The sequence below is a fragment of the Xenopus tropicalis genome, chromosome 8, assembly GCF_000004195.4.
Source record: "Xenopus tropicalis strain Nigerian chromosome 8, UCB_Xtro_10.0, whole genome shotgun sequence".
Taxonomy (NCBI): Eukaryota; Metazoa; Chordata; class Amphibia; order Anura; family Pipidae; genus Xenopus; species Xenopus tropicalis.
In genome coordinates this window covers 131,645,234-131,667,726 of record NC_030684.2, presented here as the reverse complement: position 1 = coordinate 131,667,726, position 22,493 = coordinate 131,645,234, and the positions used below count along the sequence as shown (strand labels likewise).

The window sequence follows — 22,493 nt, the reverse complement described above, 5'->3', positions numbered from 1 at the left end:
TGCAGATTTTTTGGGGAACCTTCGGGCGTTATAGGTTAATTTGATCAGGGCCTTATAGACCAATGTTATTCAGATGGGGGCGGTGGGTGCTTGGACCACCATCCACTTACACATAAGTGGTAGAATATTAAGGTCTATGCGTATGCCAAGCTTCTAAGTAAAGGTAGTATGTCATCCACTAGGCCAAACAGGCAAACCTCCAGGGCACAAGGGCCAGGGAAGGCCAATTTCTTAGCCATATAGTCTCTCACTCCTTTCCAAAAAGTAAGTAGAAAGTAAGACCAAACCATATAAAAGAAAGCAGCCCCATCGCTCCCACATTTGGGAGGGTGGCACCCCATTTTTTCTACCATTATGGGGGTAATATATATTTGATGGAGAAATGCAAACTGAATGAGCCTATCCTTCAGTGAAATTAAATAACAGTATGAGGAATCCAAGATTCGGTTCGAGATTCGGCCAAGAATCTGCCTTTCTCAGCAGGATTCCATGGTCCTGCCCATACCAAATCCGAAACATCATGTGACTTTTTGGTCACATAAACACAGAAGTTGAAACATTTTAACAGCTCATGGATCTCTGGAACCCTTCCATGTTCTCATTAGCATATGCAAATTAGGATTCAGATTTGGTTTGGTATTCGGACAAATCGTTTACAAAGATTTGGGGTTCCGAAAATAGTGGATACGGTGCATCCCCAATTCTAAATATACACTTAATATAAGAATATACCTCCCAACACTTCAAAATTACAATTCTTGCCAATTAAAAACAAAGGAAAACTTGCTTAAATCATTGGGACCCTCTAGAGGCCTCCCACTTCCTACCAAACTGCACTTCTAGGGACCCTCCATACTGGTCTGTTTGCTGAAGCTAGTTCTAAAATGCAGAGTAGGGATTGGCTGGTATCATCTCACATGGCTTCAGGTCCTTCAACCCAGGGCCCACACAGATTAAGTCAGGTCCTAATCAAATGCTCCTGTTGGGAGGTCCCAGAGAAGAGGACCTTAATTAGCATCAGTTGGCTCCTACCAACCCTGCAGGTACAGGTACATCTACAGAAAACAGGGCAGTTCAGGGTGTCCCCAGTTCACTTCAGAAGGGAAATAAAGGCCTTTGAAAAGGGGATAAGCTATTAAGTAGACTTCTTGGCCATGATCTACCCAGCCATACCCATTTATGGCCAGATACACACCAGAGAGTTCCTATGGCAGCGCTTTAACCTACTTCATTGTGATAGAGTTTGAACTGCTTAGTCCTGTGATAGTGCCAGATCAGTTACCTCTCCCAAATAGCATGGGGTGGGGGGCTGCCATTTACGAGAGAAGCACTTACATGTGAGTCATGCGAGGGTTCATTTCGAAGGCATCTTCTGAGATATACTCCAGCCCCGTGGATGAAATTGTCCTGCAATTAAACACAACAGGGGCTAAAATGACTCAGATCCCCATAAATCTTTAATGTACATAGAGCATAATTGATGGACTACGTCATATTCACGGGAAATCCTGAGCTCAGGTTGTGCTTCTGCCCCAGGAAAAGCGTGTTTATTTATTCGGGCCATAAATCAACAATAAAATAGACTGCCAGGAGTATGTAACGATTAAGGTACCAACCCAGAGGGTCAGTCGCTCTATAACTGTAATGATTAAGACCTTCACGCTTCTCTATAGCAGCTCCCCATCTTGGATCTGGTTAGGCCATCTTTTGTGTGTCAGTGGCACTGGACATGCTCAGTGGGCTCTGGGCTGCTGGTGAGAAGCTGACCTTAGGGGTCATCAGAGTTCATCAAAACATTAGCAGACACTGAGGTCCCTAAGCTCAGGTAAGTGCCAGCGGCACAGAGTATGTGCAGGGAATCAGCAGAAAAGAAGATGGGGGGCTACTAGGGGCAACTTTGGGGGGCACAGATCTTCCCTGCTAAAGGGCTGTTGTGGCCCAGAGCTGGTGCTAAAACCCCCACAATTGTTTAAAGGAGAATTAATCCTCCCTCAGACCATTTTCTACCAAATGACACCCCCAATGAACAAGGTTCGCTGCCTCTTTCCCAACTGGATCACTGGTTCTCTAATGCAGAGTTGTGCAGAGAGGTTGATGCCATCTTTAACTGCACCATTTCTGGGGGGCAACTCTACAAGTGCCCTGGGCTTCTACATACAGCCAGTTATGTGCTTGAAAGGGACAGGGGGCCCCGTGTGGCAAAGGGGGTATTGGTTAAAAATGGAGGCAAGGGGGTGTCATTCTCCTTTAAAGTATATTTTAGTCTTGTTAACTGCATTGAACTTGGTCCCTCTGCTCCAAACACAGGATATTTGAGTTTCACCCTGGTCCCAAGGTCACGTCCTTCTCCTTACACTTCCTAAACCATCCGTCAGTCGCCCCTCACTGGGTGCAGAGGAAGGAGCGATGACAAGGAAAATTAATGTCTCCCCCATCCAGAGTCAAACCTGAAGCACAGAACATGGAGAAGTACTCACAGATTTTTCAGCTCTCGGAAGTTCTTCATGTCGTCCCTAGTTAGGCTCAACAAGTCCTTCTGGTTTTCTATGACTCTGTTGGAAGAGACACAAAACATCAATCAGAGCCAAAGGCAAAGGTTGAGTTTCTCACCCCCCGGGGAAAGGAAAGTCACAGAGGCGAGGCCGAGACATCTGGAAAAGAGATGTCAAAGCAAACAGAGATCTGTAAATGGAGGCCCTTTCCATCATACGTAGCTAGCCCTCCTGCCGAAACCATAGCCTAAAGAGAAGAATTTGATACATGTCCTTACAAAAACAAAGATGTAGGGTTCAAAATATACTATATATAACCAACAACTTGGTCTCTAGGTTTCCCTCAGATTACTGGGAGCACTTTTCCTGCACAAGCCTTTGTTCCTGTGTCTCTTATCCAAATCCAAACCTATGTTTGAGTGCAAGGATTATACCCTTTATTATAGTCCTAACGGGAGCAATTTCATCCAATGTTTGTATTTGCTTGCCCTTTATCAGCAGGTATGTAGTGGTTGTCCATCAGGACATAAGGGCCGTCAATTGTGGTTTCGATTTGGCAATTTCAACATGGCCTCCTGATATTGTAGAGTCCAAACAGAGCTAAGCCTCTAGAGATGGGAGGTTTAGTTAATGGTGCTCAATAATTATAATTAGGGGGCCCTTGCACTATTCCTGCACAGGGGCCCTACACCGATTGTCTATTTAAACAAGCATAGGCACATCTGGCATTTTGCCTGCCCCTCCTGAAGAGGGTGTTGCTGAGAAGGCCTTACTTTACCACTGTGGTTCTTTCTGAGAGCACACCAGTTGTGCCACAGGCCAAAGCCTTGTGTAGGAATGGAATACTTTAATAAATGGAGGTATTTATCTGATGACTTTCATGTCTGAGGCACAGGAAGACTCAGTGATTTGCTCTAGGTCACCATGAGTTGACGCATGAATCAAACCAAGACCTCTTTGAGTTGAGGTCAATGAACTAACGACTTGACTGTTTCTTCTTACAGTAATATTATTAAGGTATTTCCTTGACCCTTGCAAACCTATTGGAATTTAATCTGATTTGGTAAAAAAGCAAGGTAATAGACCAAACAATTCAAAAACATCCAAAAAAAAAGACAAATTTGCACAGTAAAAGTTCATTTAAAGAGATACAAACACATTCTGTATCTGTACTTGATCCCAAATAAGATATAATTACCCCTTATTGGGGGCAGAACAGTCCTATTGGGTTTATTTAATGGTTAAATGATTCCCTTTTCTCTGTAATAATAAAACAGTACCTGTACTTGATCCCAACTAAGATATAATTACCCCTTATTGGGGGCAGAACAGCCCTATTGGGTTTATTTAATGGTTAAATGATTCCTTTTTCTCTGTAATAATAAAACAGTACCTGTACTTGATCCCAACTAAGATATAATTACCCCTTATTGGGGGCAGAACAGCCCTATTGGGTTTATTTCATGGTTAAATGATTCCCTTTTCTCTGTAATAATAAAACAGTACCTGTACTTGATCCCAACTAAGATATAATTACCCCTTATTGGGGGCAGAACAGCCCTATTGGGTTTATTTCATGGTTAAATGATTCCCTTTTCTCTGTAATAATAAAACAGTACCTGTACTTGATCCCAACTAAGATATAATTACCCCTTATTGGGGGCAGAACAGCCCTATTGGGTTTATTTAATGGTTAAATGATTCCCTTTTCTCTGTAATAATAAAACAGTACCTGTACTTGATCCCAACTAAGATATAATTACCCCTTATTGGGGGCAGAACAGCCCTATTGGGTTTATTTCATGGTTAAATGATTCCCTTTTCTCTGTAATAATAAAACAGTACCTGTACTTGATCCCAACTAAGATATAATTACCCCTTATTGGGGGCAGAACAGCCCTATTGGGTTTATTTCATGGTTAAATGATTCCCTTTTCTCTGTAATAATAAAACAGTACCTGTACTTGATCCCAACTAAGATATAATTACCCCTTATTGGGGGCAGAACAGCCCTATTGGGTTTATTTCATGGTTAAATGATTCCCTTTTCTCTGTAATAATAAAACAGTACCTGTACTTGATCCCAACTAAGATATACAGTGGTGTGAAAAACGATTTGCCCCCTTCCTGATTTCTTATTCTTTTGCATGTTTGTCACACTTAAATGTTTCTGCTCATCAAAAACCGTTAACTATTAGTCAAAGATAACATAATTGAACACTAAATGCAGTTTTTAAATGAAGGTTTACGTTATTAAGGGAGAAAAAAAAACTCCAAATCTACATGGCCCTGTGTGAAAAAGTGATTGCCCCCCTTGTTATAAAATAACTTAACTGTGGTTTATCACACCTGAGTTAATTTCTGTAGTCACCCCCAGGCCTGATTACTGCCAAGAAATCACTTAAATAGGAGCTACCTGACACAGAGAAGTAGACCAAAAGCACCTCAAAAGCTAGACATCATGCCAAGATCCAAAGAAATTCAGGAACAAATGAGAACAAAAGTAATTGAGATCTATCAGTCTGGTAAAGGTTATAAAGCCATTTCTAAAGCTTTGGGACTCCAGCGAACCACAGTGAGAGCCATTATCCACAAATGGCAAAAACATGGAACAGTGGTGAACCTTCCCAGGAGTGGCCGGTCGACCAAAATTACCCCAAGAGCGCAGAGACAACTCATCCGAGAGGCCACAAAAGACCCCAGGACAACATCTAAAGAACTGCAGGCCTCACTTGCCTCAATTAAGGTCAGTGTTCACGACTCCACCATAAGAAAGAGACTGGGCAAAAACGGCCTGATGGCAGATTTCCAAGGCGCAAACCACTTTTAAGCAAAAAGAACATTAAGGCTCGTGTCAATTTTGCTAAAAAACATCTCAATGATTGCCAAGACTTTTGGGAAAATACCTTGTGGACCGACGAGACAAAAGTTGAACTTTTTGGAAGGTGCGTGTCCCGTTACATCTGGCGTAAAAGTAACACAGCATTTCAGAAAAAGAACATCATACCAACAGTAAAATATGGTGGCGGTAGTGTGATGGTCTGGGGTTGTTTTGCTGCTTCAGGACCTGGAAGGCTTGCTGTGATAGATGGAACCATGAATTCTACTGTCTACCAAAAAATCCTGAAGGAGAATGTCCGGCCATCTGTTCGTCAACTCAAGCTGAAGTGATCTTGGGTGCTGCAGCAGGACAATGACCCAAAACACACCAGCAAATCCACCTCTGAATGGCTGAAGAAAAACAAAATGAAGACTTTGGAGTGGCCTAGTCAAAGTCCTGACCTGAATCCTATTGAGATGTTGTGGCATGACCTTAAAAAGGCGGTTCATGCTAGAAAACCCTCAAATAAAGCTGAATTACAACAATTCTGCAAAGATGAGTGGGCCAAAATTCCTCCAGAGCGCTGTAAAAGACTCGTTGCAAGTTATCGCAAACGCTTGATTGCAGTTATTGCTGCTAAGGGTGGCCCAACCAGTTATTAGGTTCAGGGGGCAATTACTTTTTCACACAGGGCCATGTAGGTTTGGATTTTTTTTCTCCCTAAATAATAAAAACCCTCATTTAAAAACTGCATTTTGTGTTTACATGTGTTATCTTTGACTAATAGTTAAATGTGTTTGATGATCAGAAACATTTTGTGTGACAAACATGCAAAAGAATAAGAAATAAGGAAGGGGGCAAATAGTTTTTCACACCACTGTAATTACCCCTTATTGGGGCAGAACCGCCCTATTGGGTTTATTTCATGGTTAAATGATTCCCTTTTCTCTGTAATAATAAAACAGTACCTGTACTTGATCCCAACTAAGATATAATTACCCCTTATTGGGGGCAGAACAGCCCTATTGGGTTTATTTAATGGTTAAATGATTCCCTTTTCTCTGTAATAATAAAACAGTACCTGTACTTGATCCCAACTAAGATATAATTACCCCTTATTGGGGGCAGAACAGCCCTATTGGGTTTATTTCATGGTTAAATGATTCCCTTTTCTCTGTAATAATAAAACAGTACCTGTACTTGATCCCAACTAAGATATAATTACCCCTTATTGGGGGCAGAACAGCCCTATTGGGTTTATTTCATGGTTAAATGATTCCCTTTTCTCTGTAATAATAAAACAGTACCTGTACTTGATCCCAACTAAGATATAATTACCCCTTATTGGAAACAAAACAATCCTATTGGGTTTATTTAATGTTTAATGGTTTTTTAGTAGCCCTAAAGTATGGAGATCATGGAAGAATCCCATATCTGGAAAACCCCATATTCTAACTGCCTGTTTTCCCAATCACGCGGGCCAAACATCAGCATCTGTCTGTACAGACTGATGACAAGCCTCTCAGATGGCTATTAAATTTCGCGGTCGCCCCCCCCCCCCTCCGCCTTCCCAGCCAACAGCAGCCCCCCAGCCCTGATGTGTGTGCTTTTAATGAAGTGGGTGTCCGCTTTCACCATGAGCTCATCGTCCCTCATGTAAAGTGATGGGCTCCCCTCTCTGTCACCTTCCGTGCCGCGTCCCTCTTACTGCACTTGAATCTGTTCGGCTAAATGAAAACATTGCCTGGGATTAATGGCGACTCCACATCAGACGCACTCCCCACTTGGAATCACACAGTTATAATAGGTTCTGTCAATAGGATGGATTGCCGGGGTGACATAAGGGCAGAGCCGGATTATGGACCCTGTTACTATCTACAGGGGGGATTTCATTTGGCCCCACTGCTCAGACCGATAATATTTATACACTGTCAGGGATCATCCCTTGTATTCTCAGCCGTGTCTCAGCCTACCAGGAATGCTATCCCAAGCTATTGGAATACATATATATTATTTTTGAGAACCCAGGACCTTTTTGCCTATGTAGATATGCAGACAGATAGACAGACTGGCAGGAAGATGCAGGAAGACAGGCTGCCCCATAGATCAGACAGACCAGTACATATGTAGGTGGACAAATGTAGATGGACAGATGGATAAACCAGGCCTGGATTGGTGATCTGTGGATTCTGGCAAATGCCAGAGGGGCTACTGAAAGATGCCATAGTCAGTTGCTATTTAATGGGCCTATGGGGAACTGTTTGGGCCTCTGGGTACTGGGAATGCCAGGGCCTGTTTTAAATCCCAGTCTGGACCTAAGATTATTATTAACATTTATTTATAAAGCGCCAACATATTCTGCATACATTGGACGTACAGAGTAACATATAAAGCAATCAATAACCGATACAAGAGGTGAAGAGAGTCCTGCCCAAAAGAGCTTACAATCTACATTATTATTATTATTATTAACATTTATTTATAAAGCGCCAACATATCCCGCAGCGCTGTACAATAAGTGGGTTTCATACATTGGACATACAGAGTAACATATAAAGCAATCAATAACCGATACAAGAGATGAAGAGAGCCCTGCCCAAAAGAGCTTACAATCTACATTATTATTATTATTAACATTTATTTATAAAGCGCCAACATATCCCGCAGCGCTGTACAATAAGTGGGTTACATACATTGGACATACAGAGTAACATATAAAGCAATCAATAACCGATACAGGAGGGGAAGAGAGCCCTGCCCAAAAGAGCTTACAATCTACATTATTATTATTATTAACATTTATTTATAAAGCGCCAACATATCCCGCAGCGCTGTACAATAAGTGGGTTTCATACATTGGACATACAGAGTAACATATAAAGCAATCAGTAACCGATACAAGAGGTGAAGAGAGCCCTGCCCAAAAGAGCTTACAATCTACATTATTATTATTATTATTAACATTTATTTATAAAGCGCCAACATATCCCGCAGCGCTGTACAATAAGTGGGTTACATACATTGGACATACAGAGTAACATATAAAGCAATCAATAACCGATACAAGAGGGGAAGAGAGCCCTGCCCAAAAGAGCTTACAATCTACAAGGATAACCCTAGTGATGCCTAAAATTCACAGGAACTGCAGGTTTACCCATGGATTGGGCAAGTCTAGGATAACCGATTGCCCCTCCAGTTGGTGATGGGCCTGACTCACTTCCAGTCCGTCATCCCTCCCTCCTTTACGCAACCCCTTTTTCTTGCCAATTTTCATTATAAAGGGATGCCTTTCCTGACCCCCCGGTGATGTCACACAAGGGCAGGGCCAGTGTGGGTATATATGGCAAGCTGGGTCAAACTCAAGTTGGGTAAGGGTGGATTAGGGTAGATGGAGGCCAACAATGTTTTGACCAATGAAGCACTAATTTAGTTGAATTTTGGCCTAAGAATTTGAGAAAAGATTTTGGCCCTAAAGAATTTGGCTAAAGAAGCCCTATTCTAGTAGATAGTTGGGGGAGGTCCATTCTGGTGAAGTCTTTTCTCATTCCTTGATCAATATATATTTGAAGTACTGACTGTCTCGTCAAGGGTTTGGAGCCTAGTGGACCCTAAATGGTGGGGCCTAATAATTCCTAGTTACACCACTACATTACAATTGCAATAGTCTTAAATAAATTGCTGATTGCTTCTTCTCATCCCCACCATTTGCAGTCTGATTAACAGCCACCGGACATACAGATGGGAATGAACAAGTAAAGCCTGGGAGAAGGCTGGCCCTCTCCTATGCCAGACACTATTAAACCCGAGCAAGTTATATTTATATTAAAGGGGGAGAGCAGTTATTAGCAGCGGGGTATTTCAATTCAATCATGGTATATAAGCACATCAATGTAAATTACAGGTGATTAAATATTCATAAAAGACTTAATCCCAGCAGTTATTTACAATGTCCTTGGCAACGCTCGTTGTGTTTGTGTTGAATCACAGCCAACTCTCTCTGGAGATTCCGGAAAGGCACAGAGGGGGATTGGACTCTTGCCTCCACTTTGTTCTGCCAGCCCTTAACGTCTCCACTTTTACCGGTTCTGTCATTAAAGTCGCAAAGTTTCCATGAGGTCAAGTAACCCCCTCCCCCAGAAGAAAAAAAACCCATGTTTGGGTTCCCTTGACGTAGCCTACCCACAATAGAACCCATTTGAGATAACGTATTCCAGGACTCGAGACACATAAGCATCTGTTGTTTCAATAAAGAGTCATGTTGTGTCATTGTGTGACATCATTGAAGAAGTCCCTAGACCTGACTCTACAATATAGAACCCAAGCAATCAACCTGATTGACCCATGGTAGTTAAGGACAACCTCAAAATGGTTGTCCATTCTAGACAAATACAGTGAAGCGGCATCCCATACTGGACCACTGACGATCATCTCAAGTCATGTTGTGTCATTGTGTGACATCATTGAAGAAGTCCCTAGACCTGACTCTACAATATAGAACCCAAGCAATCAACCTGATTGACCCGTGGTAGTTGAGTACAACCTCAAAATGGTTGTCCATTCTAGACAAATACAGTTAAGCGGCATCCCATACTGGGCCACTGACGATCATCTCATGTCATGTTGTGTCATTGTGTGACATCATTGAAGAAGTCCCTAGACCTGACTCTACAATATAGAACCCAAGCAATCAACCTGATTGACCCGTGGTAGTTAAGGACAACCTCAAAATGGTTGTCCATTCTAGACAAATACAGTGAAGCAGCATCCCATACTGGACCACTGACGATCATCTCAAGGCATGTTGTGTCATTGTGTGACATCATTGAAGAAGTCCCTAGACCTTACTCTACAATATAGAACCCAAGCAATCAGCCTGATTGACCCGTGGTAGTTAAGGACAACCTCAAAATGGTTGTCCATTCTAGACAAATACAGTGAAGCGGCATCCCATACTGGACCACTGACAATCATCTCAAGGCATGTTGTGTCATTGTGTGACATCATTGAAGAAGTCCCTAGACCTGACTCTACAATATACAACCCAAGCAATCAACCTGATTGACCCGTGGTAGTTAAGGACAACCTCTAAATGGTTGTCCATTCTAGACAAATACAGTGAAGCGGCATCCCATACTGGACCACTGACGATCATCTCAAGTGTCAGAGTCTCCTATATGTAACATTGCCAACACCAAGGGACATTTACCACCAACGTTGCAGTTATACTTTTGGTTCTTTGCAAACACTCTACAAGAACATTAAAACAGAACCATGGGGGTAATAGTGCTCACTTACTTTTCACCCTAAACCAGTTGTACTGGCAGATATAGTAGACAGCTCCAAGAAGGGGGTTGGATGGCTTTTAGCAAAGAAGATTATTGAAAATAGCTTTTAGTACAAGTTGATCCAGGAACTGGTCTGAATGCCATCTTGGAGTCAGGAAGGAATTTTTGGGGAGACTTTTGAAAGGGTTCTTGCCTTCCTCTGGATCAACTAGTAGTCAGGCATGTTCCACATAGACATTAAGGTTGAAGTTGATGGACGTGCATCTTTTTTTCAACCTACCTTACTATGTTACTATGTTATTAGATTTGCAAAGGAGCCTGAAGAAGCCTACTCTAGGCTACAATCCTGAATAGCTTGGAACTCTATGATCTCAGAAAAGACTAATCACAATTATTATTATTTCCACTTTTGTGGCTTATTAGCTTGATCACACTTAGCATTCTGTGTTGAGGGATCCAGATTTATTTCATGTGTGATCAGAATGTGTCAGTTCTTGACTCTGAGGAAGATGGTTGGACAACTCTTGGCCCACCGGCAACTGCAGCTTAGGTGCAAATCAGTGAAGCACAGGATTATTGCCTTTAGATTTCTGGTCTACAGAACTGCTTATGGAATAATCAGTGAGAATTTGTGTTTTTTAACTGTTAATGGGTGTTTTGAATATGTGATTTACTTCCTGGAAAGTTGAGTCTTAGCATTTGAGTCATCGCATGTTCTGAAGGCCATAAGGGCTTGAAGAATATACAAACCATACATAGATAATCACCTTTGAATCAATATCATTAGGCTCTTGTCATGCCTTATGATCTTATTAGAAATGAGTTGGCGTCCGGCTGATTTATCGCCTCCCTGTCCAGCCATTAGTCCAGATGTGTTTTAGCAGTACTTGTGCATCATGGAGGAGAGCGCTAATAGCAACCACAAGGAACCTACCTCCCTATTGTCTGACATTATCCTGCTAATTGAGTTTCCCCCCCTAATGCTTACACCGTCACAATTCCATCCCAGGTACTGTTTTACCATTGTACTATCTACTGGGAGAGGTAAGGGGAGAGGGAAAAGTATTACTGAGCACATTAAGGGGTTATGGGCAGATATACACTTGAAGGGAAATAATCATTAGAGTTTTTATCTCTGGAGTGGAAAGGTGGTGGGGTCAGTGGAAAAAGGAAAGTGTTCCTTGGCAGTAAGGTTTATATATTCATGTATTAATGGAACGGACCTCTGAAGGTGCAGCAGATGATGCTACAGTCAGCACATTACAAATGGCCTTCAGTTTTGATTGGTTAGAGGCAAAGTCCTTGGCTAAGGGGCTTCTGGAACAGGTTACACATTTTATGATCAAGTAGGTAAGAACTATTGGATACTGAGCTCCTATGAGAAATAGTTTCATGAAGCTGAGTTTTCTCAAGAACACAAGCAGTAAAGGCTCAAGGGAACAGTTCTGTCCCAGTGGAAACATAGTTTGACAATTCAAACTGGGAACTTCTGACTCCCAGTTATATGGCCCCCAACCTCTTCAATTGTTCTGTATCATCTTTTTTTGGGAGCATCTTACATTGGTTAGCAAAGGAGGTACTATATATATATATATATATATATAAGACTTTATGGGGTCCCTATTAAATGTGTGTTACCCTTATTGAGATTTACCATTTTATCTCCTTGTAGGGTTGCCACTTATTTTGCCCCGACACATACCGGCCCAAACAAAAAGGAGGATAGGGTAGCGATGTAAGAAGTGGAGGTGGGACCATGAGGGGTAGGCATGTGATGATTTGGTGGACGGGGTTATAGAGTAGCCAATGGGGATAGACAGGGAGCTGGGAGAGGGAATTTGGTTAGATCAATGGTGGCTGGGCAGAACAACTAGAGATTATTAATTTACCAGCCAGATAGCAACCCAATATCCTTATCATGCAAGTTCAAAATGTCTGGTCTACATTGCTCATTCCATGGGCTACATTCATTTGAACCCCCTTGGTAGGCATATACTACAGGTATAGGATCCCTTATCGGAAACCCGTTATCCAGAAAGCTCTGAATTACGGAAGCCTGCCTCCCATAGACTCCATTTTAATCAAATAATTTAGAATTTTAAACCTGATTTCTCTTTAGTAATACAACAGTACCTTGTAATTGATCCCAACAAAGATATAAATAATCCTTATTGGATGGAAAATGATCCTATTGGGTTTAATTAATGTTTTATTGATTCTTTAGTAGATCTAAGGTATGGAGATCCAAATTATGGAAAGACCCCTTATCCGGAATACCCTGGGTCCCGAGCATTCTGGATAACGGGTCCTATACCTGTACTTGCAAGAAGCCTGAATGGTGTCATTAACTGAGATAGGTGCCCCAATAAATACCTGAAACTGTCTGCAAGATCTTTGAGGTTAAACTATTAAGCTTACTTAGGTGGGTGCCCTCCCTATAAATAGGGGGCTAATTTTATAGCCCTGCGCTGCCTAATTAAATGGGCTATTATTGCCTTTATAGGCCCTAGTGATGATAATTGTTTCTCGCCATTGGCCCCTGTTAGCCCTGACACCTGTAACTAATTAGGCGGGACTGTAACGAGAGTAATAGAATGCAAGCTCTCCGCTCGCGGGCGGCTGGGAGCAAGGTGCTGAGTTACAGACCTTTCCTGGGAGCAGAGCCTTTTAGCAGAAAGCAGATTAGCGCTAATAGCCTCTAATGCTGTTGGGACTTGATTAGAAGCAGTGATTAAACTTGGCTGCTTTCGGGTCGATGCTGCTTGAAACTCCCCGAGCTTCTTTGTGTAAATACAATAAACTGCTGGATGCTGTGTACAACACATGTTACTGCCTGGAAGATCCCAGCTTTTAACCCTGCTGCTAGGTACCATCTTCTGCTGGATACACACTCACTGCTTGTATGGCGCCCAGGTCTTCTTCATAATCCATATCCTACACATCTGCAGCTTGTGTGTAATAAATAAGTAAATATTACTTAGCATTCACACAACTGCCCCTACAACACCCCACAGAAAGGAAGGATTCATTTAAAGCAAAGATGCCCAAACCACTAGGATCCTGAAACCTGCTTATAGTATTCAGCAAGTGAATGGCCATCTGTTGGGTTATAGGCACCATCTCTCCCTACTATACCTGCTATCCCACAGCCCCAGTCCCTTCCCAGAGGCTATTATCCCCCCACTGCTACTATAGGCACCATCTCTCCCTACTATACCTGCTATCCCACAGCCCCAGTCCCTTCCCAGAGGCTATTATCCCCCCACTGCTACTATAGGCACCATCTCTCCCTACTATACCTGCTATCCCACAGCCCCAGTCCCTTCCCAGAGGCTATTATCCCCCCCACTGCTACTATAGGCACCATCTCTCCCTACTATACCTGCTATCCCACAGCCCCAGTCCCTTCCCAGAGGCTATTATCCCCCACTGCTACTATAGGCACCATCTCTCCCTACTATACCTGCTATCCCACAGCCCCAGTCCCTTCCCAGAGGCTATTATCCCCCCACTGCTACTATAGGCACCATCTCTCCCTACTATACCTACTATCCCACAGCCCCAGTCCCTTCCCAGAGGCTATTATCCCACTGCTACTATAGGCACCATCTCTCCCTACTATACCTGCTATCCCACAGCCCCAGTCCCTTCCCAGAGGCTATTATCCCCCCACTGCTACTATAGGCACCATCTCTCCCTACTATACCTGCTATCCCACAGCCCCAGTCCCTTCCCAGAGGCTATTATCCCCCCACTGCTACTATAGGCACCATCTCTCCCTACTATACCTGCTATCCCACAGCCCCAGTCCCTTCCCAGAGGCTATTATCCCACTGCTACTATAGGCACCATCTCTCCCTACTATACCTGCTATCCCACAGCCCCAGTCCCTTCCCAGAGGCTATTATCCCCCCACTGCTACTATAGGCACCATCCCTCCCTACTATACCTGCTATCCCACAGCCCCAGTCCCTTCCCAGAGGCTATTATCCCCCCACTGCTACTATAGGCACCATCTCTCCCTACTATACCTGCTATCCCACAGCCCCAGTCCCTTCCCAGAGGCTATTATCCCCCCACTGCTACTATAGGCACCATCTCTCCCTACTATACCTGCTATCCCACAGCCACAGTCCCTTCCCAGAGGCTATTATCCCCCCACTGCTACTATAGGCACCATCTCTCCCTACTATACCTGCTATCCCACAGCCACAGTCCCTTCCCAGAGGCTATTATCCCACTGCTACTATAGGCACCATCTCTCCCTACTATACCTGCTATCCCACAGCCCCAGTCCCTTCCCAGAGGCTATTATCCCCCCACTGCTACTATAGGCACCATCTCTCCCTACTATACCTGCTATCCCACAGCCCCAGTCCATTCCCAGAGGCTATTATCCCCCCACTGCTACTATAGGCACCATCTCTCCCTACTATACCTGCTATCCCACAGCCCCAGTCCATTCCCAGAGGCTATTATTATCCATTGCATATGTATATTCCTGGAACTATAGCCAGGTGACCAGCCTGAAGGCCAGTTAGGGGGGGATTTGGGGTGAGTGCTTATTTGTGCCCTGGGTACCCCTGGAACTATAGCAGGGTGACTGTTACCCCAATGTTTCTATATATCTGTAACCTTTTTATGGGCTAAGGGGGCCCAGCCTGAAGGCCAGTTAGGGGGAGATTTGGGGTGAGTGCTTATTTGTGCCCTGGGTACCCCTGGAACTATAGCAGGGTGACTGTTACCCCAATGTTTCTATATATCTGTAACCTTGTTATGGGCTAAGGGGGCCCAGCCTGAAGGCCAGTTAGGGGGGATTTGGGGTGAGTGCTTATTTGTGCCCTGGGTACCCCTGGAACTATAACAGGGTGACTGTTACCCCAATGTTTCTATATATCTGTAACCTTGTTATGGGCTAAGGGGGCCCAGCCTGAAGGCCAGTTAGGGGGGATTTGGGGTGAGTGCTTATTTGTGCCCTGGGTACCCCTGGAACTATAGCAGGGTGACTGTTACCCCAATGTTTCTATATATCTGTAACCTTGTTATGGGCTAAGGGGGCCCAGCCTGAAGGCCAGTTAGGGGGGATTTGGGGTGAGTGCTTATTTGTGCCCTGGGTACCCCTGGAACTATAGCAGGGTGACTGTTACCCCAATGTTTCTATATATCTGTAACATGTGACCAGTCCTCCCAGGGGCCAGTTGAATGGATACTGTGTAATTGCCTGATACAGATTTCAGTGTAGGTTCTTCCCTCTCCCCCTATACAATGCCAGACATACAGTGTAGATTTGCCTGACAGGGTATTGATGCTGGGGTATATGAAACCTGTTGATCCTTTCCCCTTTCTGAAATAAAGAGTTGAAAGATAAAAGTGATTTCCAGCCTTGTTACCCTATAAATTAGGGGGGATTACCTATCACCAGCCTATGAGTTGAAGGGCAGTCTAATGGAAACCATGCTGTTCTCTGCATTGCTAATGTAATTGGTTAAAGACCTTCCAGTCTCTCTCTCTCATCACAGCCACGGAAGATCAAACAGGCCGGGCTCCTAATTAATACAGCAGCTTGCTAATAGAGCGGTTAACGAGGATTTACAGGGCACCCTTTTCATTTAGGCTTCACAGAGAGGAGACGCGTTAACATGAGAATACAGCCCTAGGGTGCAGGGCAAGGCTAGGGAGAGGCTGGGTACATGGGCCGGACCTATAGGGATGGGAGTTTAATGATTCATGAAACAAATTAAGCAAAAGAGGGTCACTTTGGTCCACTTAGTTTATTTTCCAGGCAATCCCCCCCCCCATCCCTGTTCCTTAATTAATATTTAATATCTGTTCCATTTCAGTTTATTTAAAAGTTTACTACCGTGATGAAGAAGAAAGGTTTTAATATGGGTCCGTTTGCCACCATTGCTGGGAGAGTTGCAATAGTTGCGGTTCCCATTGCGCCCAATAGGCACGGGGTACAAACGCCAAAAGAACGGGCGCACTGGTGCTGAACACCAGAAATGATGCCAACTGGCACAGCCAGGACCAATCAGATAACTGCTGTTGCTGGCAGCTACTGTGATTTGGGTTTAAAGGATAAGTAAACCTTTAAAAAAGTTATGTAAAACTGCTCAGAGTCCATTTCTAAGCACTTTTGCAATTTACGTTAATTATTTATTTTGTTTAGTTTCAGAGCTATTTAGGTTTGTATTAACTGCACTTATATTTGCCTATTTGTGTCTGTAAGTTACCCTCCCATATAGATTGTAAGCTCTACGGGGCAGGGACCTCCATCCTCTTGTGCCTTTGACTCTTACCCTCCCATATAGACTGTAAGCTCTACGGGGCAGGGACCTCCATCCTCTTGTGCCTTTGACTCTTACCCTCCCATATAGATTGTAAGCTCTACGGGGCAGGGACCTCCATCCTCTTGTGCCTTTGACTCTTACCCTCCCATATAGACTGTAAGCTCTACGGGGCAGGGACCTCCATCCTCTTGTGCCTTTGACTCTTACCCTCCCATATAGATTGTAAGCTCTACGGGGCAGGGACCTCCATCCTCTTGTGCCTTTGACTCTTACCCTCCCATATAGATTGTAAGCTCTACGGGGCAGGGACCTCCATCCTCTTGTGTCTTTGACTCTTACCCTCCCATATAGATTGTAAGCTCTACGGGGCAGGGACCTCCATCCTCTTGTGCCTTTGACTCTTACCCTCCCATATAGATTGTAAGCTCTACGGGGCAGGGACCTCCATCCTCTTGTGTCTTTGACTCTTACCCTCCCATATAGATTGTAAGCTCTACGGGGCAGGGACCTCCATCCTCTTGTGCCTTTGACTCTTACCCTCCCATATAGATTGTAAGCTCTACGGGGCAGGGACCTCCATCCTCTTGTGTCTTTGACTCTTACCCTCCCATATAGATTGTAAGCTCTACGGGGCAGGGGCCTCCATCCTCTTGTGCCTTTGACTCTTACCCTCCCATATAGATTGTAAGCTCTACGGGGCAGGGGCCTCCATCCTCTTGTGCCTCTGACTCTTAACTTATTGCAACTGTATCTTGTATTTATTGTTATACTGTGTATTTATCTATTATTATCTTAATAACCCCCTGTTTGTATTAATCTATTCTGTACAGTGCTGCGTACATAAGTAGCACTTTATAAATAAAGATATACATACAACTGCCAATATAATGAATTTTCTAACAACAGCACCACCTGCTGGTCAGCTCCTGTAACTGTACAGTCAGAGGGATATACCTTCAGAAGGAAATAGAAGAGTGTTCTGACGTTGCTCTGCTCAGGAAAGAGATGGAAAGGGCATCTGAGGCTTCTGATCTCTTACATTTTTTTATTTACTTATCCTTTGACGACCGACTTTAGGAGACCCATAACATATGTACTAGTCCACTGGGCGGATTATTATATATTTGGGTCTGAGAACCACGAGGGGATTTCTAAAGCAGGGGGAATCAGTTTGGTGTATCACAGAAAGAGACAGTGAATGTAGCACAAGTCACTAACATCGCCTGACTGCCCAAATACAAAGGGACCCTATCAGCACTATCAGCTATTTTTATAATTGATCTTTTCCATGTTGTCCTCACAGATGACAGCACATGGACAGATATGGCCATTCATTAAGGCCCGACCAACATATCCACCGAGCGAGCGAGCGCTACGGCGCTATCTGTTCCCATCAGCCTGTTGGACGCCCGTGTCCTGTTCATCTGGTACTGCCTTGCCGCTCTGTACCTTTAGGCAGGGTTCCTAACCGGGTCACTTTACATTACATTTCCTCTAGAAAAATTTGAATCAGCGATTTAATGATTAAATAAATGAACCAGGTCAGCAATCCTCAAAGCCCCCCGCTGATACTCCCCCCCCACCCCAGCTTTCCTCCAGCTGCAGCCCATTATTTCTATATAAAGGACACACATGAAAGCAAAACCCATCAGCTCCGGGGTCAGTGACTGTAAATGTACCCCAAAAGCACTAGAGGCAATAATAATAACATATCCGTGCAATTCTATGTCTGATAATTAAGTTATAGATTAAGTAAGAACTTGGATATATATGATTGTAAGCTCTACGGGGCAGGGACCTCCATCCTCTTGTGCCTTTGACTCTTACCCTCCCATATAGATTGTAAGCTCTACGGGGCAGGGACCTCCATCCTCTTGTGCCTTTGACTCTTACCCTCCCATATAGATTGTAAGCTCTACGGGGCAGGGACCTCCATCCTCTTGTGCCTTTGACTCTTACCCTCCCATATAGATTGTAAGCTCTACGGGGCAGGGACCTCCATCCTCTTGTGTCTTTGACTCTTACCCTCCCATATAGATTGTAAGCTCTACGGGGCAGGGACCTCCATCTTTTTGTGTCTTTGACTCTTAACTTATTGCAAATATGTCTTTTATTTATTTGTATATTGTTATACTTTGTATTTATCTATTATTATCTTAATAACCCCCTGTTTGTATTAATGTATCCTACTGTACAGCGCTGCGTACATAAGTAGCACTTTATAAATAAAGATATACATACATACATCCATATATATGTATTTAGGTAGGCAGCTGATAGGGAACAGGTCCCTTTAATCCAGAGATTTCCGTGGATTTAGAAAAGTGCCATTAATATTAATATGAATTAACCACTGATTAATTATTAAAGGGGATGTCAAACCCAAAATGGGAAAATGTAATAATAAGCAATTTTCCAATAAACATTCATTACACATTTTCACTGGGTTATTTGTGCAAGTGCGGCGGAAAGAAGTATCTATCTGCACCCCTTGGTTCTGACTATTGAAATAATGAAGCAGAAGGCAGCTCTTATACCACCAAGACTCCATTTCCCACAATGCCTTGCACGCTTCTGTTAATCGGGTGACTTCTGCTGCATTGTTTCAAGGGGGGAAGAACCAGCAGTGCAGGGAATTGAAAGAGCACAGCTATTTAAAAATATGCCTCTTCATACAAAGTGATCACTAGTATAGTGTAATAGTGGCGCAGGGCCATCTAGGGTACAGTTAGTATTAGTGGTTGTATATATAGTTTATGTATGTGAGTGGATAGATAGGTCAGTATGGGTTGTGGGTGCTGGGTTTACTTGGAAGGGTTGAACTTGATGGACTCTGGTCTTTTTTCAACCCTATGTAACTATCTAAGACTGCCATATAAATGTGCCCCTTCATGAACATTCAGGATAGGTGCAAGTGTCTCAGATGACACAGAGAAGGACCAATTCAGAGCACCCTGGGAGCCGGCACCTCTAATACAGGTGGGGGGAGTAGTGCTAGGAAGGGAAGGCAGGTTATAGTTGTAGGGGATTCAATTATTAGAAAGGTGGATAGGGTAATTTGTCGCAAAGACCCTACATGCCGAACTGTGTGTTGCTTGCCTGGTGCTAGGGTTCGGCATGTGGTGGAACGAGTGGACAGATTGTTGGGAGGGGCTGGGGAAGACCCGGCGGTCTTGGTACACATAGGTACCAATGACAAAGTTAGAGGAGGGGGGGAAGTCCTCAAGAACGATTTTAAAAAGCTAGGTGCGAAGTTGAGGGCGAGGACTTCCAAGGTAATTTTCTCAGAGATATTACCTGTGCCACGAGCAACATTAAGAAGGCAGCGGGAGCTCAGGGAGATTAATGCGTGGCTGAGAGATTGGTGCAGGGAGGAGGGCTTTGGGTTTCTCCAGAACTGGGCTGATTTCTCAATCGGCTACAGGCTCTTTGCCAGGGATGGGCTGCACCTCAATGATGATGGGGCAGCTGCTTTGGGGGAAAAGATGGCTAGAGGGTTGGAGGAGATTTTAAACTAGGAGTGGGGGGGAAGGGTGCAGCGGGAAATTCTGTGGTAGACAGGATAGATGAGGTAGTGGGCATAGTAAGGAAAATTGGGGGAGGAGACTTGCTTCGGGATACTGATAATGGCAGGGAGGCCCATAAGTTGTTTATACCTCATTCTCACGCCGGAACCAGTATTAAATGTATGTTTACCAATGCAAGGAGTCTGACTGGTACAATGGGAGAGCTGGAGGTACTGGCGTTGGAGCGGAAATATGATGTGATTGGAGTTGCTGAAACTTGGTTGAATGAGTCTCATGACTGGGCTGTTAATATTGGGGGGTATACATTGTTTCGGAGGGACAGGGGCAATAGGAAAGGAGGAGGAGTGTGTCTGTTCATTAAGCACGACTTAAAAGCAAATATTAAGGAGGAAGTGATGGGGGTAACAGAGGGAGCTGAATCCTTATGGGTTGAGCTTCTCACAGATAGTAAAGAATCTACCAAGCTAATTGTAGGGGTATGCTATAGACCCCCTAATGTAAGCGAAGAGGAGGAGGCCCAGCTCCTGTTGCAAATAGAAAAGGCTGCTAGTTTGGGGCAAGTGATAATAATGGGGGATTTTAATTACCCTGATATTGACTGGGGCAATAGTACTGCCAGGACAGTAAATGGGAACAAGTTTATAAACTTGCTGCACGACAACTTTTTGTCACAGGTTGTTGAGGAGCCAACCAGGAACCATGCTATACTAGATCTAGTGTTCTCTAATGACCCAGAACGTATAGCAAATGTGCAAGTGGTTGAACCCCTGGGTAATAGTGACCATAATGTTATTTCATTTGATGTTTGGTGCAGGAAACAAATTTACACGGGGGCAACAAAGACACTGAATTTTAGGAAGGCAAATTTTAGCTCCTTAAGGGCAGCGCTTCAGGGCATAGATTGGGGCATTATGTTTTCTGATAAAAATACAGAGCAGAAATGGTTGTCATTTAAAATGATATTAAATCATTACTGTTCTCAATTCATTCCATTAATAAGAAAAAGTAGAAGTGTTAAGAATCACCCCATGTGGCTTAACTCTGAGGTAAAGAAGTTAATAGGGAAAAAAAGGAAAGCTTTTAAGAAATATAAGTCAGAGGGGACAGTAGCTGCGTTTAGTGAATATAAACACTATAACAAGTGTTGTAAAACAGCAATCCGGAAGGCAAAGATAGAAAATGAGGAGCGCATCGCGGCCGAGGCCAAGACTAACCCCAAAAAGTTTTTTAAGTATATTAATAGTAAAAAGATGCAGGTTGAGGGTGTGGCCCCATTGAGTTATAGTAACAATATGTTTACAGCGGATACAGAAAAGGCAGATGTGCTTAACCAGTTCTTTTCTTCTGTGTATACAGTAGAGGAGCCAGTGGGCCAAGTCCCACCCAATAGCTTCACTGTTGCCTCAGCTCCAACTACACAGTGGTTGGCACAGGATATGGTGCTTAAAGGGTTACACACGATAAATGTAAACAAGGCACCTGGGCCAGATGGAATACACCCTCGGGTACTGAGAGAGCTAGGGGCAGAATTGCAGTGGCCCTTGTTTCTGATATTCTCAGACTCTCTTTCATCAGGTATGGTACCTAGTGATTGGAAGAAGGCGAATGTCACTCCCATATTTAAAAAGGGAATAAGATCTCAGCCTGGCAATTATAGGCCTGTAAGTTTGACATCCGTGGTGGGCAAGTTATTTGAAGGCTTGTTAAGGGATCACATTCAAAATTATGTAGTGGAGAATGGCATTATGAGCAGTAATCAGCATGGCTTTATGAAGGACAGGTCATGTCAGACCAATTTAATTGCTTTTTATGATGAGGTAAGTAAGAAGCTGGACAGTGGGGATGCAGTAGATATAATCTATTTGGATTTTGCCAAAGCATTTGATACCGTTCCCCACAAACGACTGCTTTCTAAGCTAAGGTCTATTGGTCTTAGTGAAGTCGTTTGCACATGGATAGAAAACTGGCTACAGGATCGGGTACAGAGGGTGGTTGTTAATGGCACATTCTCTACTTGGAGTAAGGTTCTCAGTGGGGTCCCTCAGGGTTCTGTACTGGGTCCACTTTTGTTTAATTTG

General features: G+C 43.7%; 1 protein-coding gene across 1 annotated transcript in view; it reads right to left on the bottom strand.

The window, feature by feature from the left end:
* ntrk1 (neurotrophic receptor tyrosine kinase 1) overlaps nucleotides 1–22,493 on the bottom strand; it is a 78,282-nt gene that overhangs the window by 39,313 nt on the left and 16,476 nt on the right. Inside the window, exons 2-3 of the mRNA XM_002938989.5 lie at nucleotides 2,478–2,552; nucleotides 1,336–1,407 (exon numbers count right to left, since the gene is read on the bottom strand). Coding sequence (XP_002939035.2) covers nucleotides 1,336–1,407; nucleotides 2,478–2,552 — 147 coding nt within the window. The remainder of the gene's footprint in view (nucleotides 1–1,335; nucleotides 1,408–2,477; nucleotides 2,553–22,493) is intronic.